Genomic DNA, 27,368 nt, shown 5'->3' with positions numbered 1-27,368 from the left:
CCGGACGGCAGGGGAGTGCGCGCGCAGCGGGCCGGAGGGCGGGGGAGTGCGCGCCCGTGCGCATGCGCACACGCACACGGGCGGGAAAAAAATCGCCGAAAATCGCTTGTGCACATGCGTATGGGCCTCCCCCGACCCGGAAGTGCACCAGAAATGACCTCTTCCGGGTCGGGAGAGGCCCGTACGCATGCGCACAAAGGATTTTCGGCGATTTTTTGCCGATTTTTTAGATCGCCGCTGCGCCGCGCGCCGCGAGAGCGGGCGGCGGCAGCGGGCGGCGGGGGTCGTCGCGGGCCGGATTGGAAGGCCGATTGGGCCGCATCCGGCCCGGGGGCCGTAGTTTGGGGACCCCTGGCATAAACCTTTCAAGGAATCCAGAATCCGCACATCTCTGTTAACAGAGTAGGCCAGTGCATATTCCTGCTTCTGCATAAATCTATCGAGTCATCTTACAGAACAAGTATTATGCCCATTTCTGAATTGTTGATCTGTTTGTTCTGGGTCACTTCCAGTGTTGTCGCGAGGTGAAGCCACAACATCAACACCGGAAGCTTGTTTGCCAGACACGGTCTCGTGAAACCTAAGAGTTTGTTGCTTGAGTTGGAGTTTGTTTGAGTTGCCAGGTAACTTACATCACTCAGCTGCTTGGAATTGATCTGCGCTTGTGTCTGAACAGGAGAGTCTGTCACTTGTGTAAATTTGAGCTTATCAGGATGCTTTCTGTAGGTATACTAGAGGGAAGAAAAAGAAAAAGACATTTAATTTCCAGCAGGTATCAGTAATAATAGAATTATACAGCAGTAAATCACTTTGAGGTCGTTGTTGCTTTGACAAATCAAGCAGTACATAAATTTTATGAAATAAATAAAAATGTAAATAAATAGCCTTCTAATTCAATTCAGATACAGCAGTATTCATTTATTCAGCAAAATATACTACTGGCCAACCAAAATTGCAAGACTGTCTTTTGCAGATCTGAAAGCACTCAAGACTATCAAAGTTATAAAGTTTCAACAGGCTTCAGATGTCCAGCTCATGAAATATGAAACAGATTTTTAGTATATTTACTGTTCAACATAATCTTGTGGGATTTCACAGACAACAGAATCACAGGTGGTGGTGCAAACCTGACACAAAACCATCTATACTTGCCAAGCACCATGCATATATATAGATGGCTGGGCTGGCTGTATATATAAATCATAGCCATAGACCATTATTTGCCCTGCTGTGGCTAAAGAGAGTGCACAACGTTACTGTGCATAGTTTTACTTGAGAATATGTGAAAAAGCTAAGCCTATTCTGGCCAGCAGATGTCACAAGAAACCTGTAAAAAACATATGAAGATGTCACCTTTCAAAATTATGGGACCTGAGGGTTAGCTACAATTCACATGCAAATGACTGCAGAACGCCACACCATTTTTATTTTAATGAATTAAAGCCCCAAGAGGCTGGAATTCTCAGCAGAGAAGTAGCTGAAGCTTTTCTCCGCTGGACATTTTCCAGCTCAAAATCATTCTCTTCCTCATATTCTCCCCCCACTAATAACAACCTGCCTTCTATGACTGCTTTTCAGTCAAAGAGAAGTATTACAGCTCCATTACATGCCTTCGTGAGTAATGTACAATTTGCACCTGACTCAAAACAGACCTTTTATTAGCAGGATGAATATTTCGAAAGAGGGAAGATGCAATTAATTAGTACTTAGCCTAAGCCTGATCTTTGGCTAGTGTATATATGTTAATATGGATGTATATTTGTTAATTCATCTGTGTTTTAAATTGTGATTTACACATTTTAAATGTTGCATGCTTCTGGAAAATCTGTAAGAAATTTAAAAAGGAAACACTTTAGCTCCTTCCATAAACTCCTTGAAATTCCTGATCACGTAGCATATGATAAGATAGGATGAAGGTAAGATTCCATAGGAAGCAAATACTCACATCTTTGCACTGGTCTAACTTCTTCATGACTTCATATTCTTGAGTTATGGTCTGAGGGAAGTAGCCCTTTCCTTTGTCCTCTTCATAGTCGGCTTTGTAGTTTTTCTAGGAAAAGCCACAACAGGTCAATAACCACCACGAACTCTATCTGAACAGGTTAAGGAAGTGGAATCCATACTTACATCGCTCTTCATGGCTGCAACCTTCATGCAGTGTGATTGGTATGGGTCCTCAAAGGTGCCTATATACCGGCCCAAGATATTCTGCTGATATCCCTCTTTATATTTAACCTAGAGGAGAAGTGCCGAAAGTTACAACAAACTAACCAGTTTATGGAAGTCTCATTGGGACCACTATCTAATTGCTGCCATACTTACATCGCTGAAGTTTTTCAGAACGTTGTCAATCTGATATTTGGGAGTGTCACAGTAATTAATGCTGCTTCCTTTTGCTTTCTCATATGCTTCCTTATATAACCTCTGGCAGGCGGAAGAAAAAACCATAATGTAAAAGACCCCCATCAAATAACATGATTCCCTCCACTCATCATGGTGCCATCAGATTAGCAAGCTTGGGCTGCCTTAAATTTGCTAAGAAGGGACATCTGGATTCACATGCACATTTTTTTCTGATCCATAATGATAAGAATTTAGGTAGAGCCTTGCTGGATCAGACCAAAGCACCCTGTTTGCAACAGTAGTTAGCAGAGATGCCCTATAAATTTTTATTGTTGTTGTTGTTGTTGTTGTTATTATTATTATTATTATTATTATTATTATTATTATTATTATTACCCTACCCATCTGGCTGGTTTCCCCAGCCATTCATGGTGGCTTACAACATATCTAAAAACATATTTTAAAAAATCAATCCTTTAAAAACTTCCCTAAACAGGGATGCCTTCAAATGTCTTCTAAAAGTCAGATAGTTGTTTATTTCCTTGACATCTGAAGGGAGGGTGTTCCACAGGAAGGGTGCCATTACTGAGAAGATACCTGAAGATACCTGAAGAAGTGTGCATGCACACGAAAGCTCATACCAAAATAAAAACGTAGTTGGTCTTTAAGGTGCTACTGAAGGAATTTTTTTATTTTGCTTTGGCTTCTTGCAGTGAGGGAACCACAAGAAGGCCGTTGGAGCTGGACCTCAATATCTGGGCTGAACGATGGAGGTGGAGACGCTCCTTCAGGTATACTGGGCCAAAGCTGTTTAGGGCTTTAAAGGTCAGCACCAACACTTTGAATTTTGCTTGGAAATATACTGGGAGCCAGTGAAGATCCTTTAGGACTCGTGTTATATAGTTCCAGCCGCCACTCCCAGTCACCAGTCTAGCTGCCGCATTTTGGAATAGTTGTAGTTTCCAGGTTACCTTCAAAGGTAGACCCACATAGAGCGCATTGCAGTAGTTCAAGCAGGAGATAACTAGAGCATTCACCACTCTGGCGAGACAGTCCACAGGCAGGTAGGGTCTTAGCCTCCGTACCAGATGGAACTGGTAAACAGCTGCCCTGGACACAGAATTGACCTGCGCCTCCGTGCACAGCTGTGTGTCCAAAATGACTCTCAGGCTGTGCACCTGGTTTTTCAGGGGCACGGTTACCCTGTTCAGGCCCAGGGAGTCCCCCACACCTGCCCTGTCATCTCCCCCCCCCAAGAACAGTACTTCTGTCTTGTCAGAATTCAACCTTAATCTGTTAGCCACCATTCATCCACCTACTGCCTCCAGACACTCACACAGGACCTTCACTGTCCTCATTGGTTCAGATTTGAAGGTGAGGTAGAGCTGGCTATCATTTGCATACTGGTGGACACCTAGCCCAAACCCCCTGTTGATCTCTCCCAGCATCTTCATGTAGATGTTAAAAAGGATGGGGGAGAGGACAAAGCCCTGAGGCACCCCACAAGTGAGAGCCCAGGGGTCTGAACACTCATCCCCCAACACCACTTTCTGGACATGGTCTAGGAGGAAGGAGTGGAACCACTGTATAACAGTGCCCCCAGCTCCTCTAGACGGTTCAGAAGAATGTCATGGTTGATGGTATCAAAGGCCGCTGAGAAATCCAGCAGAACTAGGGAACAGCTTTCACCTCTGTCCTTAGCTGTCCATGAAGGCAACAGATCTCTCTCCACTCCTTGTCCTCTAACTACTAGCATTCCAAAGTATCTGAATCTAGAGGGCCCATTCAACTATTGTGGCTAACAATTTCTGATAAGTTTTTAATCAGAGGCACATTTTTAATCAATAAAAGATTGTTAATCAGTTAGTCAGCTAACTTGCAAAGTAAATCCATAGGCTTGCAAAGCAAATCCATAAAGAGAGTCCTAATTCTGAATAATAAATGGCTACAACAAACTATTGATTGGTCTTGGCCAAAACTATCCCTGGAGAAACGAACCACACTTACATCATTCACAAGATTTGCAGCAGCTTTCAGATGTTTGAGCAGTGGGTTCTCTGTAGCTGGAAGCACATTATAATCTGTAGAAGCCTTGGATTTTTCATAATCTTCTCTGTATTTTATCTAGCAAAATTAAGAAGAAAAATACTTACTCACTTTTCCAAAATTGTGTACTTTTGAGTATCTTAAATTCCTGGTTGGCACTATTTATAGTGTTGCTTATCTTTCAATTCTTTTTATAAAATATGTTTGAGTGATTTACTTAGCTTCTTCAGCGAGGGAAAAGCACAAAACTAAGACTCTTAAGAAATTTAGTGTCATTTACAGTCAACAGTTGGCATTTCTTCTGTGATTCAAGCAGCTGTTTGTGCTCATCTCATGTGATGTAAGTAAAATGTGTTATACCTGCAAGTGATGCTCTGTGTGTGTGCTTGAAAAAAACAAAACCTCTTTTCAGGCTGTATTATCCATTGTGCTGAAAGTATGCTATGGAATCTTGAGAAAGATAACAATGGGCAAAAAATTGTATTGTCAGTGCTCAGTGTCTTCAGTAATACTAAGAGCCAAGAGAATTGCCAAACACTCAATGTTGCGGAGCCCAGCAGCAAGGTGACTTTGACCACAGAGGCAGATTAAGCAGCTACCTGGGGCAGCACAATACAAGGGCAGCCCACAGAAGCTGAGCATTCATTTGGCAGCATGCACCCTTCTGCATGCAAACAGAGAGCCAATCAATGATACTCCCTATGACATGTTCTGAATTCACATAGAAATGCCTTCATCCCAGGTTCAACCCATTCCACCTAGGGCAGCAAAAGGCCTTGAACATGTTGAAAATGGATGCAATATTCATTTCATTTGCGAAATGGGAATAAACAGTGGGTGCCTTTTCAAATATGGATTGGGAAATTGCTAAAGTATTTCAGAGAGGGCACAATCTAAATAAGTACTGAGAATATTAAGCATACCTTACTGGCAGCATCTCCAGCTTTCTTATTAACTGCATACTCTGGTGTTTCAGTCTGCATGAAGTAGATTTGGTCTTTCTGATTCTCCCAGTCTTCTTGGTATTTTCTCTGTAAGGAGCAGAAAATATAGTTATACTCAGTTCAGTAAAACTGAGGTCTAAATTGGAGTTTAAATTGGGAAAGGAAATGAGAATCTAGAAAGCAGCGCGGAAATGCAATGATTAAAGCACAATATCCATACTCATTTGCTGATAAGCAATACACTTTCTTTACCGGGCTCAAGTTATCAGCATTCATTCTGGCAACTGCAACATCATAGCATGGAGTTTGGCTCCATTTGCCCTTCTTCTTGTTATAGTCTTCATGATAGTTGCGCTGTAGAAAACAAAAACAAATATTGAACTGTGCACAGCCAACTAAAGTAAAGGAATCACATCAACTCCTATAATATGTTTGTTTCATCACAGCTGCTATGAAACCACTATACTTTTCAACATCCCCTTAAATGTCCCCCCCCTTTTTTTTTACTCCTGAGCATTATTGGGAGGTGAGAGAACTGCAACTTGAATTTGTATAGAATTCTCTCTCTCTCTCTCTCTGCTTTATTGGTTTTAAAAACTGTGTAGCATAAGTAATCAACAGAAAGGAAAAACAAAAACAAACATTCATTCCATAGTTGGTGCTTGTTGCATGTAACAATTTGTAGTTGGAGTCAACATGACCTCCGGTCCCCCTATTGTGGTTCCCAAATTACATTCTTTATCTGCACACTAAATTTTGTCTCCTCTAGGTTGTTTCAGTTACATTAATTTTATAAGATTCTTCTATTATATGCAGAAAGTCAATCCAGATCTGCCAACGGATTTACATTTTTGCAATGTTCTTTTAAATAAACGCTGTATACATCCCACTCCCTATTGAATTTTTCATTGGTAACATCTCGGAACCTTGCTGATAATCTGACTAGTTCTGCATATTCTCACAATTTGTTTTGCCAGTCTAATTTGGATGGGATAGCTTCTCCTTTCCAACCTTTTGCAATTAAAATTCTGGCTGCATTTCATGTATTTTATGTATGCTACAGTAGAAGCCAGAATTTGTATAGAATTCAATCAAATCTTCACAGTAATGTAGAATCTACACACCTGTTATTGGCCCTAAGATAAGGAATCACAATAAATATAAAATGTACCCCTTATGGAACAAAAGGCTACATAGGTGTATGAAAGTTTCAAACTAATTGTATAAGTGGTGGTGCTGACAGACAGGAAAGAAAGGGGTTCACCAAAACCCCCAGGATCTTATATGGAGTCAGACCACTAGTCTATCTAGCTCAGTTTTGTCTACACTGACTGGCAGTGGTTGTCTGGGTTTTCAGGCAGGGATCTCTCCCAGTCATACCTGGAGATGCTGGAGATTGAACTCTGCAGGCAAGGAAGATGTTCTACCAGTGAGCTACAGCGCTTTCCCACTAACTCAATTATCTTATTTTCTCCCACCACCAAAAAGCCTTGGCTTCCAAACTACTCTTATTAACCTTCCTGCCCTAGATTTCTGGTCTGTGCTCCGTTCCTGTAGTTGCCTATCCTATCCCTAAAAGGTAAGTTTGGAGAAAATTAGAGAGACCAGTTAAGGTAAAGGTAAAGGGACCCCTGACCGTAAGGTCCAGTTGCGGACGACTCTGGGGTTGTGGCGCTCATCTCGCGTTATTGGCCTAGGGAGCCGGCATACAGCTTCCGTGTCATGTGGCCAGCATGACTAAGCCACTTCTGGCGAACCAGAGTAGTGCACAGAAATGTCGTTTATCTTCCCGCAGGAAGATACTTGCACTTTGATGTGCTTTTGATGGGCACATTTTGAACTGCACATCAGGTTGGCAGGAGCAGGGACCGAGCAATGGGAGCTCACCCCATTGCGGGGATTCGAACCACCAAGCTTCTGATAGGCAAGCCCAAGAGGCTCTGTGGTTTAGACCACAGCGCCACCAGTAGTGAGATATATTAAAATACATTCCATTAAAGGAAGAGAACAATGAAAAATGCAGTAGTTCATGACTAACATAAATGAGAGGGTCAGACATTATTTTTGTTATCACAATCTACTTTGGTTCTGAGTTTCATTTACTGGCTATTTACAACAAATTACACAACCCCATTAATTTCATCCCTCTTCTTTCCATCGTGGTACTAGATTAATTATACCTAAATATCAACTTTATTAGTCATGCTTCATGGTTGTGGAATTCATCAGTTGTGCAATTAATTCAACGCATGAAATCAGATATGGGCATTCTGTTTGCCGTCACATTTCCCAAGTCTGTGAAGCATTATTTTGTATGGAAATGGAATGGAGAGGCACATTTATTTTTATTTTTTTAGCATTTTAGGTCTCTTCAGTGGAGGTTTCCATAAATGAATTACCTCACACAATAGATTGCCTAATTGCCTTTGGTCTGATCGAGCAAGGCTCTTATAATGAAGTTGAAAGGTAAAATATTCAAGAAGAAACGCTTCTTCACACAATATATAGTTAAACTATGGAATTCTCTGCCACCAGATGTACTGATGGCCACCAACTTAGAAAGATTCAAAATGGAATTAGACCAGGGTTTCCCAAACTTGGGTTTCAAGCTGTTTTTGGAGACCCATCATCCCTAGCTAGCAGGACCAGTGGTACTATCAAACACGAATCAGATGGGTAATTATTTTTAAATGCTTAATGTAAATGAGAAAAACCCTGCTAGAAAAGAGGGTGGAAGAGGAGGAGAGGTAAGATTCATCAGGAAATCGAGATGAGACCAGAATGACCGCTCCACACATCAATGGTGGGGCGTTTTTTGCGTGGACGCGCGCAGCCCCCTGATCCCAGAGGGTGGCTCCATGGAAGTTCAGGACTGGCACCACCTTCCCAGGTAGGATGCCAGGGGTCTCCGCCTACCCGGGCCTGGCATTCAATCCTGCCCGGGGAGGTGTTGCCAGGGGATGGCCAGGTAAGGGGAGGGACAAACCGGCTTGGACAATAGCCTTTGAATCTTACCTCCAAGCACCAGTTGGTTCCAGAGCTTCACTCACCCTCCACACCCTCGTTCAATTTCCTTTGCAGGCTAACCTTTTCTCTACAGGTTCTCAGGCACTGCTACGTCAAGGCCGCTGTTGAAGGGTCGGAAAGGAATTTCCCTGCATTGGCAGGTTTCGCCTTTCCTGTAGCAATACGTCACAACTTGGCGGTGTCAGGCCTTGGGCGGAATTCTTTGGCAATTTTCCTAGAGGGAGGGGCGTGAGGCGGAGACCTCACCCCCTTGCGTCGACAAGATCGGGGTATTGGGGGAAGCCTTGACCATGCCAATAGGTGTCATCACTTCCCCCTACCAGCGGCGGTGAACAGGGGGCAGGCTCTCTCTGCTTGAACATACATTCTCCAGAGCCAACCCCAACCCCCATACATGTGGATGACCCCGAAGCCTCCCAGAACCCCAGCTGGGGACTGGGAAGGATAACGCCCAATGCCTGAAGCCAAGGTCTCCCTACATCTGAATTTGAATAAAGTTGTGGCCAATTTGAATCCCATAGCACATTATCTCGTGTATTTATTCCGCTCGGGGGGCTGCCTGCGGGTTTGGGGGACTCCGCCTGTCCACGCAATGACTGCAGAAGGCTACATGGTAAGTATAGCTTTGCCTTTTACAGCACTTGGTATTTCCCCTGCCCTCTATGCTAAGAATTAACACTACAGTATACTCACGTCACTAAGCTGTCGGGTCACTTTCTTGGCAAGCTCCACATCAGGTGGGTCTGGCAGAGAAGTGTATTTAGCTTTGCGTTCATCGTGCCCCTTTTTGTAGACAATCTGAAATAACAGGGATAGACAAGACCTGCTTGTTTCAACAAGGAAGACATTCACTCTTGCTTTCTCTTAACATGGCTATTCACAGAGGAGCTAGTTTGCACTCACTAGTAAAATAAATGCAATCAAATTAGCACAACTGCTCTATAGTGTTTGGCAATCCTAAGCAGGTTTACTCTGAAGTAAGTCTCAGTGATGTCAGGGAGCCTTAAAGGTAAAGGGACCCCTGACCATTAGGTCCAGTCATGACCAACTCTGGGGTTTGCGGCGCTCATCTCGCTCTATTGGCCGAGGGAGCCGGCATACAGCTTCCAGGTCATGTGGCCAGCATGACTAAGCCGCTTCTGGTGAACCAGAGCGGCGCACGGAAATGCTGTTTACCTTCCTGCCGGAGCAGTACCTATTCATCTACTTGCACTTTGATGTGATTTCAAACTACTACGTGGGCAGGAGCTGGGACCAAGCAACGGGAGCTCACCCCATCACAGGGATTCGAACCGCCAACCTTCTGATCAGCAACCCCTAGGCTCTGTGGTTTAACCCACAGCACCACCCACCTTACCCCCTAGCAAACGTGCTTAGGAGTGCAGCTGCATGCTGCTTGAAGGACAAGTTGTTATCCTTACATTTCAGCTTAGGAAGAGAACACCCACCCACACCCTCATGCTGACTAAAATATCTTAATGATCCTATCAAGTGTTTGCCGCCTGAAGCGTGTTAAACAAGGACTCGCTTATCCAACAACACAGGTCCACATCGCACTAGCAGCATCTCGGTACTTACATCACTGAGGGACTTTTGTGCCTGTGCTACTCTCCTTAGTTCAGGGCTGTCGTCGTATGGGTAGAATAATGCTTTGTCCGATTCCCAGTCTTCGGTGTATCGTTTCTTAGAAAAAGGGAAACAACAACAACATGTTCCATTTGGGAAACATAAGCTGAACGAAGGAGGCACCAAATGAATGGGGAAATAATACAGGGCCTTTCAGGGCTTGGCCTACCTTGCTGTACATTTCGGAAGCTTTTACAGCCTGCAAAAACTCAGGAGCATCAGGGGGGAGCAGGTACTTTTCCTTATTCTCTTCCCAGTTCTGTTTGTATAACACCTAGAGAGACAAACCGGCAATGGGTTGCACAAGGTTAAGTGAAACACCTAGCCAAATATCCTCTAAAGAAGAAGAAGAAATTCAGTGGTAGCTTCACGAATGTGGAATTTACTCCCCAGAGAGATTCACCACATCTGCAACCTTCCTGCTTTTTGGACTTACCTTGCTAACTTGCTGGGAGACCTTCTTTGCGTGTTCTATGTCTCTCGCTTGTCCATCCACATGACAGTTAGTCTTCGCCGCGTCACCAGCCATGCGATATTGAACCTATGGAAACCACATATACAGAATGGGGAACCCATAATGAACAGCATATATAACAGATACATGCATCATCATGTTTTACAAGCGTGGAAATTTTAAGCAGCTGAAAATGCCCGCTTCCAACTATACCATTAAGTGGAAGTGGAGGCTTCATCAGAGATGCCCAGCTATGGATGTGCATCTCAATGTAGGTGAGTTATCTGAGTGCACATCAGCACCCAGCCTGTGTTTGCTAAACTTTGACCACAGTGCCTCTATGCCCACATTTCCTTTATTGAATAAGAACATGTGTATGTTTTTAGGTGGGTGGGTGTTTGGATGTCGCTGGTCAAAAGCTATTATTCCTCCCTCCTTGACTCACAGGTATCTAGGCGTTTAATCTGAATCCTAGAATTTCTAGCTTGATGCAGAGTCTGCAGTTTGCTATGCCAAGAATCTTAGCAACATTTTTTTCTAAGGTTCCAGATTAGCTTACTGTAACTTTATCCATGTGGCTCCTGCCTTCCTCACTAGAATTAAAATAGCTTTAGAGAGGCACAGCTCACTGCTTAAATGCTCTGACAGCCCTGGCGCTTACCTCACTGAGCTGGTCCTGGGCTTTCTTGATTCTTCGAAGTTCAGGGGTGTCACTTGTGATTGCATATGGCTTCCCTCTCTCCTTCTCATGCTTCTCTTTGTACTTGTTCTGGAAGGGAAAATAGAGCAAAATGAGGACAGAGTCAATATGCTATCGAGCTTTTATTGTGAATCCTCTGGAAACTATGATGTGGAAATGCTTCCACCTGAAGATTTTAAGTGGTATTTATAGAGACATTCTATGCACCCCTAAGGAGAGAAATACAAGCCTAGTGTGAAAGATAGTTTAAAGCAGGAAGAAGCAACCTATGTCTTCTATTTCCCTAAGTAGTGCTCGGGGGGGGGGACAGAAATTAATTTTCTTCATCAAATTTTAGGCTTTATGGTAGGGATGGAACTGCTGTGCAGATGCCAATATAATTTTGAAATTAGCTCTGTGGAGATGAGGCCAGGCCTCCTCCTTCCTTCCACACCCTTAGAGTGGATAAATCATTGTTACCAATATTTACAAACACTGAAAATAACAGGTGAGTGTCATTTGTAATGTTGCTAGCTATAATATTCATTTTAAAAAAAACAAGCAAAGATTTCTAAATTGAAAACAACTGAGATATTTTTTTTAAAAAAAACCCAACTATGCACAACGCAAATATAACAATATAAAACCATACAGCTCACACATTTGGGACTCAACTGCTTCAAACGGGAGAGGTTAGAAACAACTTTTGACTTACGTTACTGAAGAGCTTTTGCATTTTCGAACTGTGATCCAAGTAAGGTGTCATAAACTTTGACGTGTCCACTTTTTTCCGTACAACCTTTTTTCTGACAGGAGGAGAGGCCTTGTGAGCGGTGTCCATGGTTTCAGTAGTATGCTTTGTAGTGGTTACTGTGTGAGGAGCAGATCCAGTGGTGTACGTTGTCTCCGTGATCTCCGTAATTATCTAGGAATGTGGGGAAGCATTGCGGGTTTCAATTAGCACCTTGGAATAGCTGTAGAACCTTTTATTACTATCATCACTTTGTCATTATTATTAAATTTGTTTGCCGCTTTTTCTTGCCCGGGGTAACTCAAAGCAACTTGCAACCAACCAAACTTTTATCTCCTCTTCATTTTTTTAAAAAAAGTTTCTATAATATACAGTGGCCTGGTTCAAATGTCACGTTAAATTATAGTTAGAACAAACCATGGTTTAATGTGAACAAGCAGTGTGCTGGTGCATGCTGCTGAAATTAAAGGGGTTGCACGGCGGAGCTAGCTGCTCCGGCCCCCATAGTGGCGCACGTGCTGTGAACCCGGAGGCAGAGCCATGGGGATGGGGTGAGCATCCCAGGGGGTGGGGCGAGTGTCTCAAGGAGGCACCACCTGCAGCGAGCAAGACACCCGGGGCAGAGAGAGCCGCGCATGGAGGGCTGCTTCCTAGGTGGGAAGGAGGGAGCCGCGCTGCTTCGCCAGCAGCCTCCCTCCCTTCCCTCTTCCTTTTGACAGCTTGGAGGAGGCTTCACCCCCCCCCAAGGAAGCAGCTCGGGAGCGGCGGGCAATGGCGCACCACCTATCTGTGACTCCCAAGCCTCCCCCCGAGCTGTCAAAATGAAGGGGGGAGGGGGGAGGCAAGGTGGCGCAGCTCCGCCCCTTCCCCCAACGGCTCAGGGTAGGCTTGAAAAATACAGGCAGGCGGCGCACCAAATGTCAACCCCCCTCAGTGATGACACCCGGGGCGGACGGCCCCCACCCCCTTCCTCCACCCCTGGTTGCACGCTTCCTTTCCGTCTGCTTCCATCATGCTGCTAGGAAACAAACCATGGCCTGGTGTTTGGTTTACCCCTAGGGATTCGTCTGGGGGAAAGAAACCACAAGTGCAGGTTTGGATTACACAACAAGCCCCACCATGACTCGCTTCCCAGTAGTGCTGCAGGAGCGGGAGAGGAGCAACGCACCCATGGTTTCATATTTTAACTATGGTTAAAATAATGTTAAAAGGTTATTTTAACCATGGGTTAATGTGATATGTGAATCAGGTCACTGCATTTCAAGATCAGCGAAAGCCAGATACACAGGGGCTTGTTCAGAAAGAGTCTCTAACAGTTTTCATGCATGCTGCAAAACAAAACAAAAAATATTAACCCTCACCCCATCAATGGATTGTACTGACTGTTGTTTGCACAGTTTCCTCATAAAATATAAAATAACTTAATGTACCTGTGTGGTGGTTGAAAGGACTTACTGAATTAACACATTTGGGATAAGTCTTATAAACAGCTTTCCTAGGGTTGCCATATTTCAAAAAGTGAAAATCCGGACATAAAAGTTGTTTAGTGTTTTTTTTTTTTTTTTGCAAAATAAAATTAAAACAAAAATTAAACTATTGCCAAAAAAATCGGCAAAATAAAATAAAATCAATGTTTCCAATATGGGCTGCCCATAGACCCGGGTTTCCATTTTCAATGGACAGCTCCCAGCCCTCGCTTTCCTCTCCATATACAACATGGAGTAAAAATCCAAACATGCAATTGGACTAACTGGGGAGTGGGGGGGGGGGGAGAAATTGGATGAGAGGAATCTGTGGTGACCATATGTTTGGGATAGTGTGTCCCATGTGCCCTACAGAGGGGAAGTCCTTTGTTTGAAGACCTGACAGAGGACATTTCTATCCATTCCATCTGTGGTTTAAAGAAAGACCTGTACAGTGGGGGAGCATTAAAGAAGACTATCACCAGTTAGCATAGGCTTCCTCAAACTCGGCCCTCCATATGTTTTTAGCCTACAACTCCCATGATCCCTAGCTAGCAGGACCAGTGGCCAGGGATGATGGAAACTGTAGTCTCAAAACATCTGCACAGGTCACCCGGTCACAATCTTCCCCACAGTGGTGAGATGTTATTCTTTTCTATTTAGATTGCGGGAATTATTTTTTGAATTTGCATCAAATTTACATATATAAATTAGCATATGCAAATTTTATGCAAATAGGTGCCCTTTTGCCCTCTTTTATGGTGGTGCATTTGCTCTTTTGAAGGGAGATTTATAAGTGGCCACCCTATCCAGACAGTATATTTGCAATAGCTTTTGTAAGGTTAATTCACTCAGAAGCTGCAGAATCTATCACTGTGACTGCAGAGATCACTGCTAGAAGTTTCAGGGTATTCACAAATATTTCGGTTCACATTCTGTGTGTGAATGTGTCAGAGAGGACTCCTGGGAAGCATCAGCCATGAGTTAGCAATGCTGCGGTGCGGGCACAATGAGGTAAGACACTGCAGCCAGATGGGCTGGGTATGAATAATGAAATTATTATTATTATTATTATTATTATTATTACATTAAAGGTAAAGGGACCCCTGACCATTAGGTCCAGTCGTGACCAACTCTGGGGTTGCAGCACTCATCTCGCATTATTGGCCAAGGGAGCCGGTGTACAGCTTCCAGGTCATGTGGCCAGCATGACTAAGCCGCTTCCGGTGAACCAGAGCAGCGCACGGAAACGCCGTTTACCTTCCCGCCAGAGCGGTACCAATCTATCTACTTGCACTTTGACGTGCTTCGAACTGCTAGGTTGGCAGGAGCTGGGACCGAACAACGGGAGCTCACCCCGTCACAGGGATTCGAACTTCCGACCTTCTGATCGGCAGGCTCTAGGCTCTGTGGTTTAACCCACAGCGCCACCCGCGTCTCATTTTATTACATTGGCCCCCCAATATAAGTCCCCCTTCCATTTGAGGCATGCCCTAATGTTCTTATTATATTAACATGACACACATCACCCAAGCTGTTTCCCTGAGAAACAGGTTGGCTGTTCAAAAGGTTGGCTCTTTTCTAAATAAAGGTTTCTGGTTATTCACCGCCGGGGTTGGATTTCACAAGAGTTTTTCACACCAACATTGCACACAGAGAACTCCCACTGACGTCAAGAGGAATTTTGAATGTGGATGGGGTAGGCTCAGAGAGCAGAAAAGCTCTTCAAACTGTTATACTTTGGAATAACCTTTAGTAAGATTAAAATGAGTGAGATTACACCAGAATACATGATCAAAGAATCGCTAAAAAAGAATAATCAGTGTCTCTGCAAGATGTATATGAGGTCATTTTTTTAAAAAAATGTATAAGGCAACTTTACTTCATAAAACTGAAGCAGCATATATATAATTTACCTGAAAGTGATAGATATAGTATACAACATATTAACATATTTTATTTTACTCGCAGAACACCCCCACCCTCTCCAATCAGATAACATGTTACTGAAAGCCTGAAGAAATATTTCATCTTGTAAAGCTTTGAAACAGAAACATTTGGAGAATCGATTGAATCAATTTTTTTTCATAAATTCTGCAGTGATTCCATGAAGATGCAAAAGAAGAAACGAAAGATAGGAACACAATATTGGCGTGTGCATGATGAAAATGGATGACACCACACAATGAATGAATACAGGACTGACGTGTACAAGTATAAAAGTATGCAGGAAGAAGACTTTGGTACATTTCTTATTTTGAATCTATTCCATTCCTCTTTTAAATGACATTTTTATTTGGTGGTTCTTGAGTACTGTTCACTGTTTTCTGTAAACTGAAGCACCACTATCATGATATCAACGTGAGAGGTATAGTCATAACCACTAAAGCCCATGAAATATTAGCTAGTGGTTTTTCTGGGAAGCAGATTGTACTCTGAATCTGCATCCATCCAAAGGGAAGCAAACAGTTAAGAAAAACCTTATCTAATAGCGTACAAAGCACTGAGCATAATAACAATTACAGGAGCAAAAGAATACAGTGCCATTAGAGCCCTTTGCAAATCAATGCCATCCACACAGCATCAGGGGAGAAAGGTACTTCTTTGACTATTGTGTTAATACTCTGCGTTAATAATCAAGCCATATTTCTTGATTACTGGTAAGTCATTGGTCACACAGTTCTATGGGGTACCGGATGAATTTCACATCCTAGTGGATTATTATGTGGGAACACATAAAATCCAGAAAAAGCATTAAAAATAACAAACTAAAGGGTTTGTTCATAAAACAGAGGCTTTTACCTCTCCCGGTTCACCCTCAATGACCTCCTCTTCAATGTAGTACTATAAACAAAGGAGAGACCTTGTTATTTTTCACAATATCATTCATAAAGAGACACATCTTTCCCTTTAACTCAAAGAATAAAAAGTAGGGCTGAAGAAATGTTTTGGTAGTAGAGGTAACGTCCTGCTGGAAAATTCTTGAAGATTCCCACCAGCAAAGAAACAGGTGAAGGTTTACAAACATTAGTTTCACTACAGCAAAGAGCAATTCATGAACATAAGTAGGTTTTCAAGGTCAGATCGCCCTCAACACATATGGAAAAGGCTGTAGCAAGTGTGAAATACCTTGTCTCCCAACATCTTAGGTTTTGGACACTGTGCCCCACTGAGCCCCATCTAAGGACCCAAGGCTGTATATCTCTAGCTACACTTGCAGAGTCTCCTATACACATACACTCAGCTGAAGCCCCATTTCCCATGGGTCACTAGTTTTTTGAATGGGGAGGGAGACATGTTTCACAGAAAGATTCAAATGTCAACTCTTGGAAATAGTCAGGAAAACATACTAGCAGGTTGCACAATTGAAGTTGGTTTAGAGCTCTTGAGCCACAAACTCAATCTCTTCCCTTGGCCCCAATTGGCATTTTTTGTAATAAAGAAAGTGACAGGAAAATGCATTGGATGGTGTGAGATTACCCTTGTTTGATTCAACGTGGGTCAACCTAACTACAAACAAATCAGTTCAGTAAATATCTGGTGTCATCTAATCTCCTTGCAAACAGTCAGGATGAATGATCAATGAACCTAAAGGTGCACTCATACCTTTGATTCATTTCTTCTACGTATGTCGTGAACTAATCTCATTAATACTCCATGAAGTATCCAGTATTGCAGCTGACCATGTCAGGCCTGAACTGAGTTCCCATAGGGATCAGAGGCTCATATTTCATATGGAACAAATCTAATATCTAATGTTCAGCCTCAACATCCATTTGCGAGCCCAGAAATAAAAAGGATGAGATGGGACTGGTATTGGGGCTTGCCTACTCCACTTCCACTATTACAGTGAAGAAAGAATCAGGCCTACCATGTAAAATTTAAGCATTACATCCTTACTGCAAGGACTTAATAAAATAGAAACCATGGCCTCCAGAATCTTGTTAACCTAACCAAATCTAATCACAACTTCTAGGCAATCCCCATGGAAATGATCCCAAAAGTAGCATGCCGAAATTCCTTCAGTACTATCAGGATGTCATTCTTCCTGCTAAAGAGATACCCTAAAACTCTGAGAAATCAATTAGCCAACAACTACTCAAAGCTTACCCAGTGCAGATTATGCAGGTACAAACTCCTATTCATGTGAACAGCTCTCTAGTCTGCATTTTTATTTGGATTCCAAATCTGAGAGTATTTTGGAGTGTGGACTCTCACAAATGCAACCAATGAAATATGTTCAAAACTGAATAAAGATCCGAAAGAACCAAAAATGCTTAACTGGAACATGTTTTTGTCAGCAACCCTAGGACTGAATTTGTCTTATTGTCGCAAGTGTTGCTGATTTATAACTTCTGTCTTGGTGTATAAAAGTATACATATTGCTGATGGGCCTGCTCTAATTCTTAATTCAAAATTATTTCCCAAAGCTGATTCACAACATTATCAAGATAAAACTGATAGCAGCAACCAGCATATTCTCAGACATTCGAGTGATAGGGCTTGCATTAATCTGCATCTCAGTTTCAAACTCCATTCAATATCACAAAAGTGAGTGTTCATCGAGAATTACCACACATCTTTATTTGAAGTTATTTGTATCATTTCAGGTATGGTATATTCTGGTGAAACTGAGGCATAGCTGATGATATACTACAGATGACGCAAGAGCCACTATGATCTATTTTCGTATCCCTCATCCACAGTATGACATGGTCACTCACATTTAAATTGATATAGATATAAATAGATTAGTAGACTTGTAGCTAAGTCCAAATGCCTCTCTACTGGGCTATACTTGCTCTCAATATTATAAATCGCTTTACATCAAACTGAACATTCATTATTCATTATTCGTGTCTTATGGATTGTCAATTTATGAGTTATTTTATATTGCTGACTCATTTGGTTTGCGCGCTTGCTGCAACCAGATGTATAGGTTTATATGCTGTGAGTTTTTATCGTTTCTGTCACAGAGGCCGGATGGGGCTACTTCAGAGTAACGACTCTACACCGCTCTGCATTTTATCTTTTTATTGGTGCTGCGTATTTACAGTGCTAAAGGTAGAGCTGTTTACAGAGACACATCTTCTCAGCTTGAATCAGTACCTCCGAATGGCGTTTGGCGTGTTTTTCGCCAGCATAACAACTTGGGGAGACCCATCCTCTTTCCCCTACGCTTTTTGCGCAATTCCGGAGTTGGGGGGATGGGTCTGCCCCCCTTTCTTCCTCCTTCCTGTCCCACCTGGGACGATGGCTCCTCTACCCTGCTAGAGCCTTGGACCCCACTTCCTGTTTCCCCACTTGAGCTGGAGCTTTCCCTGCTTTCAGCCGCGCTCTGGGCTGGGCTGGAACTCAGGAGGGGAGGGACTTCGCGATAGCCCCTGTCCCTCACAGTTTCTTTGTTTGTTCTTCTTAGATATGGAAATTCTTTAAAAAACTGATCTTAAAAGCCCCCCTCCAAATAATAGAATATAGAGCAGGGATGGAGAATCTCAGACTCATTGTCCAATTATGACCCTTCAGATTTCCATGGACCACATTAGCCAAAAGTGAAGTCTGAAGAAACTGGCCATCTAAAGGCAGAGTCCACCATTGCCAGCGCTGGCAGCTGATGAATGTTTTTGCAAATAACTTTGTTCCAGAAGGAAAATGTGCTTGTTTCCCAAGCTGCAAATGCCATCGTGTGCCTGGGTGGGTTACAAGAACAGACGGAGAGAATTCTCCCCCTGGCTTTTTCTTCATAGCCTGCCAATGGTACTTGGCAGTAAAGGAGAATGTAGATGGAGAGAGGGAAGAGAGCTTCACTGTGCATGCATGTGCCTGTAGGAATGCTGTACTACCGGTAATTCTATTTATAAATGAGAATATATGCATAGGCATACGCATTCATATGCATGTAGTTGTCAGAGAGCTTGTGAGAAACTATATGTGTGCCATCATAGGAGCACAACCATGCATTTTTCCTTGTGGTCTACTGGCCAACTTCAGATTGATAGCATAGGCCCTTTACTAAGAAGAAAGGTTTCCTATCTCTGACCTACAGGTTCTGCATAAACCAGTAGAGCCAGATGTCCCAAACAAAATGTCCAAGCAAATAATCATCCATGATATGCCCTTGGATTTTGGCTCCTTGTGAGCAAATGCTTCATTGCTCAGCAATATGTTAAATTTGTTTCTGACCATGAGTCTGTTTCGCCCATAGTTAAAACATGAGAGTAAGGTATAACTGGCAAGCAATGATGAAGACCAGAGCTATTTTTAATGTTTCTGGAAAGGGCTGTGCAGCTTAAAACTAATACCAGATGCAATTGTTGCCATTTTATTTATAATGTTTTAGTCCAGCTATGAATATCTCAAGAAAGATCTTAAGGAAAAAAAAGACAGACAGACATCTGGAGAAACAAGCCCACATAGGCACAATTCAAAGTCCATTAAAAATGACACCGTGAAATAGAGAACAATTATTAGTCTAATGAGAAACACACAGTGACGAGAGAACAGACATCAATACCAGATATTATGACATGGTAGGTATGAATATGTGAAAAAATAGGACAGCTTTTGCCACCGCAACCAAGGAAAATATTATGGGCAAAGATACCCTAGATGGTGACACTTGCCATCGATAACATACAATAGATAATACTATTACAGCAGAATTGACTGGCTTGTATCTAAGCCATATGCAGAGTAGACATATTGAAATAAATGAACTTAAGTTAGTCATGCCCATTGGTTTTGACGGGTGTACTTTGAATATGACATAGTTGGACACAACCCTATAAAACCTTTATACAACATATCCAAACTCACAGTCAATATGTACAGTGAGCTTCAACCCCTAATTGTTGGCAGAGTGTGGGTAGTGATCATGGCTCATACGTATTAGATGCCATTGAGCCAAAACCACATAGGAAGCTGTCTTGGCCCATTGGCCCACTGAGGTCATTTATTGTCTACGCTAGCTAGCCATGGTTTCTCTAGGGTTTAAGATAGGAGTATTACCTGGAGAGGCCTTGAACCTTGCACATGCAAAGCACATGCTCTACCTCTGAACTATGTTTCCTTTCCCAAACACACCCATTGAGAAAAACCCAGTGGTTACAAGGAGTTTGCATATGGGTCTTGTTTGCAACTCATGGCTGGGACTTGATTTTAAAAAGCTACATAAAGTTTCAGGAAGCCCTTGAAAGGCAGCCACAATCCTGCTGTCTATGAACAAATAGCCATGGCCAAACTGGATCACTGACCTTAATGTCCATTTTGTTCAATAATAATATCATTTAATAATGGGAATACCATGATCAACTACATAGAACTTTTCCAAATATTTAACTCAGATTGAAGGCTAAGGGTTGGTGAGGGAATAAAGATGGGCATCATTGCCATCATTTTCTTCTCATGCTGCATTTTCTTCCCATCTGCAAGAGGTCAGCCATATACATATACAGATATATACTTCCAAAAATGGCCAGTCAGGATACTGGATCTGGAGACAGCCACATTTTAGAAGCAGTAATCTCAGGTTCCTGACTTGCTATTAGTTGTTGGTGTTTCCTCTAAGCAATAATTTAACCCACATTTCTTGAGACAAAAGAACTCAGGAAGTAAAAATGTTTGGGGTCTTACCTCCACAACCTCCTCATATTCTTCTTCTTCCATCTTTGCAGAGTTTTTCTCCCCCTACTCGCTGGCCACAAAAGAGGTGGAAAAATGAACATCAGCACAATGAACTCATTGCCACAGAGCATTAGCAACCAAAGGGAGGCATCCAAATAATGTACCCATCAGTGCAAGAATTTACCCTTGCACAGAGGAACTGCCCCCCTCTCCTCCTCTTGCACACTCTCTAAATCTCTTTGAGGGGTTTCCCCAACCCCCCAGAGCAGATTTACAGGGCACGCACAGGATGAGGAGAGGGGAAAGCTACATTGCACAAGTGTAAATCATTGCCTGATGAGACTTGTTAGTTGGATACCACCCAAAACTAGGATATGCATAGATTTTGTTATGCTGTTAAAATATCATACTAATATTAATATACAGTATCTTATGAGAGAGAGAAAGAGGAAGAAGAAAATATGCCAAAAAAAATTATTAGTTGGATTCCATGTTAGTTCTACCCATAGCGGACCCATTAAAATGAATGGGTATGGCCAATTTAGGTCCATTAATTTCAGTGGGTCTCCTTTGAGCAGAACTTGGTTGACTGCAAAGCATCTTTCTACTTAGTTTCCAAACCATACAATTACCAACTGTCTTTCCAAAACTATATGAAAGAACATAATTGTTTTTAAAATTAGACACTGGATTGCCTTAGTCCTTCCTTTTATATAATTTTCTCAATTATAGCCATATCTCATAGTCTATACCAGCAATGGGCAGAAAGCATATCAGGTAGATCTCTGGGTGATTTGTAGTAGATCGGCAATGGTTTTTGATACACAATGGTTCAACAACAGCAATAACAAAGTGAGCCCCCCCCCCCCCGGCTAAATGAGGTGACTGAAATGAAGAAAGCTAATCAGGAGGGGATTTTTGTACGAAAGGACTATGAGCTCAGTTTGGTTTTGGTACTGAAAGCAAATTCCTAGGCTTAGAATGTACGCTCTGTTCTTTCATTTGAACAACATGGGAGGAATTCAACACCGTGCTAAGGCGCTTGTTCCATCAAGGCAAGCATTTTGGCTTGCCAGACAGAAACCCCCCTCTCCACCCCCTACACACTGTTCCAAGGGTTTCCCCAATTTTAGGGGTGCAGGGGAAGGAATCCCCACTGTGCAAGCAGAAGTAATTGCACAGGGCTTCCACTGACACAACTCATTAGTTTAATCCAACCCTATATCATTTGCATATGGTTGGTAGATCTTGGGTTCTAGTAAAAAAAAACCAACACACAGTGGATCTCATATGCCTGAAGTCTGCCCACCCCAACTCTAGGCAACAAATTTTTAATTGTTGAAACTCTGTCCTCTTTCCATACATCAGCCTTGCATATTTCTGATGCTACTAAGTTGAATTATGAAAGTTACCTTTCACTTTTTGGCCTGTTCAAGAGTACAAGCAACATGGGATGGAGAAGGGGTATGTAGGGGACATGCGCCCCAACCTGCAACCAGTGTGCTGCACCCCAACACTGGACAGAAAGATTCAAAGAGGAGTTCTAAGCACATAGCGATAAATACACTTAGAAACCTCCAACACAGTAAGGAACCCTGATAATGCAGGATTCCCGATCACATCAAAGCTTTTAACTGCATTCAGTTGAATATAACTAAAAGCTTACTTCAGATCTTCTCACTCAATTTTCAAAAGTCTCCTTGAGTGTGACTTGCAGATACGATGCCACTGCCCTCTCCACTCAAGAGGGCTGCTATATACGTCAGCAACAGAATTTCACTGTTCTAGTTAGTTAGGCCCAAGGTCACCCAATGAGTTTCATGGCCAAGAGGAACTAGTCCAACACTCTAACCACCAAATCACACTGGCTTTTTTGGTGTCCAAACTGGAGGATTCTCCTAGTACTTAGTTCTAATCTACCGGTATTAGAATGTCAGTAAGCAAGTATGTGGAGCTAAGTGAATTCCAAATTGTGTCTATTTTCTTCTGTGACTACGATATTTGTAGTTACAGGTAGGTAGCCGTGTTGGTCTGGTGTAGTCGAAACAAAATAAACAAATTTTTTTCTTCCAGTAGCACCTTAGAGACCAACTAAGTTTGTCATTGGTATGAGCTTTCGTGTGCATGCACGAAATCTGAAGAAGTGTGCATGCACACGAAAGCTCATACCAATGACAAACTTAGTTAGTCTCTAAGGTGCTACTGGAAGGGAAATTTTTAAAAAATTTTGTTACGATATTTGTGACATGCAAAAATAAGTTAGATGTTGTTATAAAGTAAGTTTCTGGCCGAACAGAGCACCCCATATAATAAACGTGATTCTATTTTGAAGAACTGGTGGGAAACTTTCAGCCACACCCGTAGCAATCCCCAGGCATGCATCTGTTACCTTGTGGGCAAGAGCTTATAGGAGAGGAGAGAAACAATTGGCACCTCTCGGCTGGCAGCGGCTACCAGCACAAGACAAAACACCAGCAGTGGTTAATCCGCATTAATCTTTTCTGGGTGGAAATATCACATGCAGTTCTGATCTGTGGGATTACAGCCATAATGCTTTGAACTTTCTCGCCAGCAACCAGAAAATAAGTGTCACAGTACATGTTACCAGATGGGCAGGGTATTAAATATATTATTATTATTATTATTATTATTATTATTATTATTATTATTACTGAAGTCAGATATGCTTGCTAAAGATTTGAGATGTAGGCCTTAAGAGTGGAGAATTCTCCTATCCAGTAATGTTACACAAGCTTATAAAAAGCCTCCTGCCTAGTCACCAAGGCTGAATATGAGTCGCCTGCAGGTGACCAGTCAAGACGGCTTTTCCAAACTAGAATAGCTAGTTCTCTCTTCCCAGCCTGCTTCCTTCTTTCAGACCATCAATGCCACATCATCATTTACATCAATATAAATGGCAGCCAGTTGTTGTTGTTTTTAATAACTTCTTTGGTCTTACTTGCAAGGCTGTTTTAACAATACAATAGTCTAATTTCAGCACATGTGCAAATTCAGCAATGTAATTTTCAAATAACCTTAAGTTAATGAAGTTAACGTCTGTCTTCCCACCATTGGCCTTTAAGGATTGTTTGCTTCTGTGCCTCTTTTCTTTATGTATTTTTCCTCTCAAACCTGGGAAATATAAAATGAATGAATTCATTAGAACGGTGAATTCAGCAGGCCCTGCGGTGCCCTGGGCTTGCAGCCCCTTTTTTCTAAGGCGGGCAAGGACATGAAGGTTTGCAACAGCTGCTTCCTAGTTCAAATATATTTGCCATGTAAGCTAATACCCCAGAGCGATTGGCTGGTTTTGTTTAGCTAGCTAAACAGCAATTCCTTCTGAGGCAAGTGGCAATCCAGTACTGTGGGTTAAATATAGGCTCTTTAGATACAGTCCCTTCCTAGTGCCAATTTTCTTCAGCAAAGGTAGAATGAAATAAGATTTAAAAGTGGTGCCTCGCCACCAAAACTCACCAAAATTCTGAGGAAATAAAACACAAGAGCTTCTTAAAGAGGAGAACATTAATCTACCAAGTTCCTATGTTTTACCATCCCCAGATTACACAGTCAGGACCTCATCTCTCCTCAGTAAAACCTTATCCAATACAATCCTTCCTGACTTGCCTCACTGAAAAGAATAAACAGGTGCTCGAAAAATAGATGTTTATTAGCTCTAATTCTGATTGAAGTCCCCTCAGGACACAAAGCCTTTGAAGAGACAAATTGGCTAGTTGGCCAAGATAAATTGTATAGAAAACGAAACAACATTTTTTTTTTAAAAAAAAATGAACTTACCAGCAATATTTAAATAAATTTCCTTAGCAGCAAAGCCTCTCCAACTGTCCTCCCTCCTGAGAAACGCTGGGCAAAAGCAGCATTCATCTGATGCATCAGCTCCTAAATTATGATGTTCTTGGGGCAGCCAATCAGATTCGGTCTCGATCAAGTTTCAGATACTAAATATACAAAGTGACCCTTTGGACAGCCACCTGTTCAGCAGCGCCACAAAGGAAAGCAGCACATACTTGCCGTTAGTCTGATTTCTAACCAAAACATTACAAGAGCATCAACTCAGCCAAATTACGATTGCTGGCAAAATACGCAATATTACTGAAACAAGATATGTACAAAAAAATTGGGGGCAATATCAGGGGTGGGGAGCAACGCCCACCTAGAGAACGCTGTGACTTGTCTGCTCTGCATGGTTTGTGGTGGCATTCAGCCAAAGGCAGGGAGGACTCCTAGGATTAGTCCATGAGGAGTGGGGTGCTTGGTTCACCCTATTCACAGTGAAGGTGGTCTATTGAGGCAAAAGGGGTGGTGCCCTGTCAACCTCAGTCTACCCTCAGTCAGTCCCCACTTGCCTACCTGCTTTCTCCATCCGTAAGTCTCAGCATTGCCCTTTTGGGACTCAGCACAGAGGAGGATGGAGACAAAGCTTAGAACTAATTCTCAGCCCGTCATTGGATCTGACCCCACCTGCTGTTGCTTTCTGCCCAATGGGCACCAGTCACCATGGCCTATTCAGCCATTCAAACGAGTGCTGTGCTGAAAATTACTTCTGCGATTTTTCAGCCACTCTCCATCAATTTGTAAGAAACATCGTTTTATTAAGAAACAGGAGAGAAACGTTTGGTGACATTCTTGCGGTTGGGGTGCAGGGTTTTTTCATGTGTTTACCTTATGTTCAAGGTGGCCAAGGATACTTTTGAATTTCCTTCCTTCCGCAGTCTTCCCAGATGCCTCCATTCTCTGAAAACTTCGTGACATCTAGCTGTCAATTGTGCCCCAAATCTCAGACAACTGGGTGAGCTCAGGCCTCTGATCCTTTTCAAGAGTGAGTGCCTTTGACAGACTGTCCACAGAAAAGGGACTCAGCTCTATACATCATTTCATGCAGTGTGGGAGAATGGTATAGGTAAACCAATCAATACACCTAAACACCTCTTCCTCCAACTACCCTCTCCCAATCCTCCCCAACATTGGTGTGAAATAACTGCAGTAGAACCATTGTCGTTGTTTCAATATTTTATTGCTTGGTTGGTTTGGTTTTGAACATATAAACACATTCATGTCATTGTAATGCTGAAAATCAATAGTACTGATCAATAGATGTTTTTCAAAAAAAAATCAGTGGGAAGTTTAAGGTAAAAGAAAAGACTTCACTTAGGAAAACAAAACCAATGACTGCTCCTATCTCAGGCACTGAACGGCCAATCACCCTGGCTTCACATACTTCCATCAAAGCTTGGGGATGATGTCATGAAATATCTCCTGCAATGTGGAGGCAGGGAGTTCAGATCAGGGAGATGGCAGACATGTTTAATGGAAAGAAAAACACACTCACTACCCAAGTCCACTGAGAATATGAAGAAATTCTAAAGTGTTTTGGATAAAGAGGCAGGGAAAAACCCAGAAGCCTTATTCACAGAGGTTGAAAACTGAGAAATCAGGGAGCTGGTTTTAGCACAGAGCTAATTCAAACTGAGCTGTATTCTGGATTCAATTGAAACACAGAGGCTGAGGGGAGTAGAATGATTGCCATAGCCTATAACTTTACAGAGGGACTGCAGTTTTCCAACCATGTGTAGAAATGGAGAAGCCATGGCTCATTTGACTTCTAGCTCCCTGTCAGCTAATCTGACTTTGTACTGTAATTCAGCAATAATTTATTTCTATACTCGGTGTCAACGTATGTTGATAGCACATCTGATTGGCCAGGCTTTTCAACCTGTTCATAGCAATCCTCAATGTCAGGGATGGATAACCTGTGATCTTCTACATGTTGTTGGACCACTCCAACTTCCACCATCCCTGACCATTGGGCCATACTGGTTGGAGCTAATAGGAGTAAAGTCCAACAACATTTGGAGGGCCATAGGTTCCCCATATCTGCTGCAGACCATTCCCATCTTGCATTTGTTCCAATATAAACACAACTTGCTCTTGCAACTGCCACTTGGGAGCAGATAGGGATTTGGGCACATATTGAAAAGGGGAGGAGCCTCTATAAAGAGGTGGTTCCATAGTATGGATCTCAGGGTAGTTTCATCATGAGAAGGGACAAGATACTCAGAGGTTGCAACCCATGGCCTGCTCATGTGTTATGACATTTTCCTTTTGGTTGCATCAATGGGGTTGTAGGTTTGTACCTCAAACTCACTCCCAGAGTTTGTACCATGGACAGGTCTGGTATCATTTATCCTGAGAGATGGAAGAGGAAAGCAGAAACCAGTAAGCTCCGAGTTGAAATATTGTATGAGCCATGAATTCCAAAGTTGACTTTGAAGGAAGCCATTGTCTGTTTGCTTCAGCTCGTCCATCAGCAAAAGATACTTCGGCGCATATTCTTTTTGCTTAGCATAAGGAATACAACCAATCAGGGATGATTATACTCATATGCACGGCGTAT

The 27,368-nt window shown here is 42.5% G+C and overlaps 1 protein-coding gene across 50 annotated transcripts in view; it reads right to left on the bottom strand.

Annotated features, from left to right (window-relative positions):
- NEB (nebulin) overlaps positions 1–24,832 on the bottom strand; it is a 165,676-nt gene extending 140,844 nt beyond the window's left edge. For 49 of the 50 annotated variants that reach the window (XM_088661312.1, XM_060279713.2, XM_060279733.2 and 46 more), the window contains exons 1-17: positions 24,752–24,832; positions 23,992–24,088; positions 20,966–21,026; positions 16,136–16,177; positions 11,835–12,044; positions 11,102–11,209; positions 10,423–10,527; positions 10,156–10,260; positions 9,939–10,043; positions 9,054–9,158; positions 5,586–5,687; positions 5,313–5,420; positions 4,351–4,467; positions 2,323–2,424; positions 2,128–2,235; positions 1,946–2,050; positions 633–731 (exon numbers count right to left, since the gene is read on the bottom strand). In XM_088661312.1, coding sequence (XP_088517438.1) covers positions 633–731; positions 1,946–2,050; positions 2,128–2,235; positions 2,323–2,424; positions 4,351–4,467; positions 5,313–5,420; positions 5,586–5,687; positions 9,054–9,158; positions 9,939–10,043; positions 10,156–10,260; positions 10,423–10,527; positions 11,102–11,209; positions 11,835–12,044; positions 16,136–16,177; positions 20,966–20,998 — 1,554 coding nt within the window. In that variant the 5' untranslated portion in view covers positions 20,999–21,026; positions 23,992–24,088; positions 24,752–24,832. The remainder of the gene's footprint in view (positions 1–632; positions 732–1,945; positions 2,051–2,127; positions 2,236–2,322; positions 2,425–4,350; positions 4,468–5,312; positions 5,421–5,585; positions 5,688–9,053; positions 9,159–9,938; positions 10,044–10,155; positions 10,261–10,422; positions 10,528–11,101; positions 11,210–11,834; positions 12,045–16,135; positions 16,178–20,965; positions 21,027–23,991; positions 24,089–24,751) is intronic. The other variant, XM_088661313.1, reaches the window with a different exon arrangement.
- Positions 24,833–27,368: the final 2,536 nt, after the last annotated feature.

This window comes from Zootoca vivipara, chromosome 1, assembly GCF_965207765.1.
Source record: "Zootoca vivipara chromosome 1, rZooViv2.hap1.1, whole genome shotgun sequence".
Lineage (NCBI taxonomy): Eukaryota > Metazoa > Chordata > Lepidosauria > Squamata > Lacertidae > Zootoca > Zootoca vivipara.
The sequence above is the reverse complement of the archived record's forward strand: the minus strand, read 5'-3'. Positions and strand labels throughout refer to the sequence as shown.